Source organism: Cucurbita moschata, unplaced genomic scaffold (assembly GCF_002738365.1).
Source record: "Cucurbita moschata cultivar Rifu unplaced genomic scaffold, Cmos_1.0 Cmo_Scf00042, whole genome shotgun sequence".
NCBI classification, from domain to species: Eukaryota; Viridiplantae; Streptophyta; class Magnoliopsida; order Cucurbitales; family Cucurbitaceae; genus Cucurbita; species Cucurbita moschata.
In genome coordinates, this window is record NW_019268558.1 from 341534 (window position 1) to 346500 (window position 4967).

General features: G+C 28.7%; 1 protein-coding gene across 1 annotated transcript in view; it reads right to left on the reverse strand.

Moving 5' to 3' along the window:
• Window positions 1–4833: 4833 nt before the first annotated feature.
• LOC111433464 (chemocyanin-like) overlaps window positions 4834–4967 on the reverse strand; it is a 1171-nt gene continuing 1037 nt past the window's right edge. The window contains exon 2 of the mRNA XM_023070517.1: window positions 4834–4936. Coding sequence (XP_022926285.1) covers window positions 4869–4936 — 68 coding nt within the window. The 3' untranslated portion in view covers window positions 4834–4868. The remainder of the gene's footprint in view (window positions 4937–4967) is intronic.

Here is a 4967-nt window from a genome sequence, read left to right on the forward strand (position 1 = left end):
AATCTCCAGAGTGCTCGCACACCCCCTGGACCCTCTGGTCAAGCTAATCTGTAACGATGTCCGGAGGTCAACCCCATAGTGTCATGCGCCTCATGAACACCCTCATCTGTGTGCATTCGTACTTGTGCGCATTCGCGCTCATCATATGGTGTGCGTCCGTACACATCATCTCTAGGGGAAGTAGCCCTATGCTTATGAACATACAATATGCATGAGGTCCCTCTAAATTCATCATAATGTCTCTTCTGACACAACCCTCTAGTCTCATCTCTATGTTACTCTAGGTAACACATACTCGTGGATATTTATATTAATATCATTTCACGCTCTTAAGGTTGTGTCCTATGTCGATCTAACGACATGATGCAATATAGCACTCATCATCATATATCATGCTCAATATGGAAAACATCATCATATTAAGGTAAACGTCACGCAATCATCATACTCATCATATTGCCACAAAGTGCATCAAACATATCAAGTACGTCAATCTTCAAAATATATATATATTACGCATATCATCAAGCATCATAACTCACACATCATCATAACTCATATACCGCATCGTACGACATAGTTTATACATCATCACAACTCATACAATTTTTTAGCCTATCTTATAGTAAGACCACTTACTTGGTTGGCCTTAGCCGAAGTATTCCTTAATTAGCTAAATGTAAGCTCCCGTTCCATGAGAGCTACTTCCTACATTGCCGGGATTTGTTTCCTATCACACCGTTCGCTATCTTTCATTAGTATTTCACAATTAATTTACCATTTATTCAATAAATGTGAAATACAGCTCTAAAACGACCTCAGTAAAAGATCGAATTCCATGTTTTCATTGTTTCTAAATTGTATTGGGTAATAAACTTCATGTTACTTGGATCCTTCAATCCAAATATGGTTTCTAATAATATTATATTTAATGGGTACAAATTATAATAATTTTCTCATATTTTCCACTTACCTCAGTCTTTCTGTTCATCTCCTCTGTTATGGAATTTGATTTTCTTTTCTTTTCTAAAAATATCTTTCTGATTTTCTTTTCTTTTATTTCCTAAAATATCATGAATCATCATTTTTTTTTTAATTTTGTTGTACTGGCCATTTTCAATCCAATCTGATTTTCATTTCTTTCTTTAAAAATGTCTAGAATTAACTGAATCATTTTCAATCTCTTCTAATTTTCTTTTCTTCCTTAAAATCTATTAATCCACCCATTTTAGATCGATTTAATTTTCTTTTCTTTCTTAAATCTTCCTCTCTTCCATTCTTTCTTAAATCTTCCTCTCTTCCATTTTTTTTCTTTTAATTCTAATTCTTTTCTAATTCTATTCTCATATCTAATTCTTTAACTCTGTTCAACCGTCTGATTACCCGATTTTTTTTTACCTCTGTTATTTGCAACCATTCTATTGGAAGATTTTCTATCCAATTGGTTGTTTCTAAATCTTTCTCTCACGGTATATTTCTTTTTTTTTTTCTTTTATTTGGAAATCAGCCATTTTAGATCGATTTAATTTTCTTTTCTTTCTTAAATCTTCCTCTCTTCTTTTTTTTTTCCTTTTAATTCTAATCCTTTTCTAATTCTATACTCATATCTAATTCTTTTAACTCTGTTCAACAGTCTGATTACCAGATTTTCTTTTACCTCTGTTATTTACAATCATCCTATCAGAAGATTTTCTAGATTTGGTTGTTTCTAAATCTTTCTCACTCACTCTATATTTCTTTTTTTTTTTTTCTTTTATTTGGAAATCTCCTTATTTCTTTTTTTGGTTGTTTCTAAATCTTTCTCCCTCACTTTATATTTCTTTTTTTTTTTCCTTTTATTTGGAAATCTCTTTATTTCTTTTTTTTTATATGTTTTTTACCATATTTTCATTTACCTCTGTTATTTACGACCATTCTATTGGAAGATTTTCTATCGATTAGTTGCTTCTAAATCTTTCTCTCTCACCTTATATTTCTTTTTCTTTTCTTTTATTTGAAAATCTCTTTATTTCTTTTTTTTTTATCTGTTTTCACAGTCTTCCCCTCTTTCTTTGTATTTCTTTTCTCCTACCAAATTTTGATGGACTCTTAGGTTAAGATATCATCATTTCTAACTCAGATCTAAGTAATTGCAACATATTAATATCCTTCCATATAAGAAAAAAAGAAAAGGTAAATCTAACTAATCTTTTCAAATGACATCTCTGCCTAACCATCTCTCCATCATCTTCTCTTTTTTTTTCTCCTAAAAAATCTATGTGCCTTTTTCCCTAGGAAATAATCTATCTGCCTTTTTCCCAGAAGATCTATATGTCTTTCTCATCCCTAGGAAATCTTTTCTTTCTTTTTCTCTTGATGGTAGAATTATTGATGATAGATGAGGAGGTATTGTAGGATAGGGTGGAGAGATTAAAAGAGAGGTGGTCAGTTAATCTTTTTTTCATTGCTTATTTTATTATTTTTATTTTACTATTACTATTATTATTATTATTATTATTATTATTATTATTATTATTATTATTATTATTATTATTATTATTATTATTATTATTCTTAAACCTAACGGGCGTTACACTAAAGTTCCTCAAAACTCCAAAATCGTACCTTACATTTCCAAACTCAATCTCCTTCTACAGTCCCTCTTGGTTCACGAATCCTTCCTAAGTGTAAATTGTCCTCTAACGAGTCTATACCAATCAACCACGATCAATTTCATACCCGGCAGAGAGAGAATTTAGAATATGAAATTTTAAAGCCAAACCATAAAACTCATCTTAAACTCGAAACAGGTACTCTCCCTTCATAAATCGGGTTCAACTCACTGTTGGTGGACGGAGATGGGGAACAAATTTTCGTCTCCACCCTGCTCCATGGACATTTCTACCATCAAGCTGATTTTGGATCAATTTAAATTTAACAAAATCATAATAATAATAATCAAATTTCATTAGGGTAACCACTCCTTTCTTTAATCAAATTTCATTAAAAGAAAATAATTTAAAACTCTATAGGCTTTTTTCAAGTACTAAAAAAAAAAAGTTTATTTTCAACCAATTTTACCCTCACATAAATTTAGTATGTATTTTAAAAATGTCAAAAGTTTAACTAATTTTTTTTTTCAAATATAGAATAAATTTGACTTTCCTTTCAATTAAGATATATATTTTTTAATTATTATTTTATACATTCTTAAATAAATTGACGACTATTTAATTTTTCAATTTTAAAAATGGTGTTAGTTTTCTTTTATCATTTCTTTACCATAAAATCCATTTTTCTAAGTATTTAAATTCTAAATAAGATTCCAAAAAACATAACATTTTTTTAATGATTTTTCGACAATAATTTTCATTTTCTTAAATAAACATTTAAAATATTAGTCATGTTCCAAAAATAAAATAAATTAAGGTAACTGAGGTCGTTATAATGCTCTATTTCCCTAATTCAAGTTAAATAGATTAGAAATGCTAAATACTAATGAAAGGAGATGGACCTCCTAATAAGAAACGACTCCCGACGATACTTGGAGCAACTTCAAGGGACGGAAGACAAGCGTACGCGAATTTAAAGAAATGCAGGCTAAGGCCAACCAAGTAAGTGGTCTTACTATCAGATAGGTTTGACGACTTGTTTGATGCATGATGACACGTGGCTCGTGGCTCTTGTATGTGTCATTTATGCTTTATATTTATGACGTTGTGACCATATTATAGGATGATGATGTATAATGTATAACTTATGATGACATGATTGGGTTATATGATAATGTCATATGATATCATATGATGTTCTATGATGATATTATATGATGACGACGATGCATGACAACATGACGATGTAAGATGTAAGATTATGAAATTTCTTAATATGACGTTATTCCATATTAAGATGAAATGCATGCTTTAAATATGATGATGCATTATGACGATAATTTTCTTAAGTCACAATCATAGTTAATGTATAGAATATATATTTAAATAATTATAAAAAATTTCGAATGCGATTTCTAAATATTAAAAATAGAAAAAGAAAAAAAAAAAAAACTTTACAAACTATACAATCCATCATTGATTCTAAAACAAGATCCCTAATGATTCCATTATTTATATTTATATAAATCACAAGAAATAATATTTATATTTGTTTTATATAATTAATTATCTCTCTTTCTATATTGGTTAGAAATTTGAACCGTTAATTAAATTACTAATTAGTGAACAAATTATTATCAATTATAAGCATTAAATTAATTAACTTTAAATCATTAAATAATATTTTTATTTTAAATTTGCATCACTATCAAAAATTAAATACTTATACCGTTGTATTAAATTATTTAATAAATAAATTTAACTTATTTTATTATAAATAATAGTTTTAATAAATATTGCATTAGGTTGATATAAGTTATTAGTAGATATAATTTTAGCAAATATACCCCTTTTTTATTTATATTAATTTATAAAAATAGAACAATTTAGTGCATTAACATTATTATCCTAATTATTTTCAATGTAGTGTTATCCATTATAAATTTAATTTAAACATATTTATAAAAATTAAATAAATAAACAAAGAGAAAACATAATAAGAAATACATATAACCACGCTTAATTATTATCAATTATTTTATTTCCACAATGTTTCCAAATCATCGTTATATCGGTATTTTTATAAAATTACGACTTAGAACATTTACATCGAGATCGACGTGTAATCGAGACGGGGTGGTCGAGAACTAGAGGGAATTGATAGTAATTTTCATTCCACCTTGGCAGTGCCCTAGCGTGGTGCATATGAAGAGCTGTGTCCTGTTGAAAGCACGATCTCATCCTTGCCTGAATTGAACACTTTGGCGCCACTTGGAGCTATGCAGCTTCTATACCCCCGTCGTCCACTGCCACCACATTGTGAACTGTCGGGTTATAGTTGAATCCTACAAAAAAAAAAAAAAAAAAAAAAAAAAA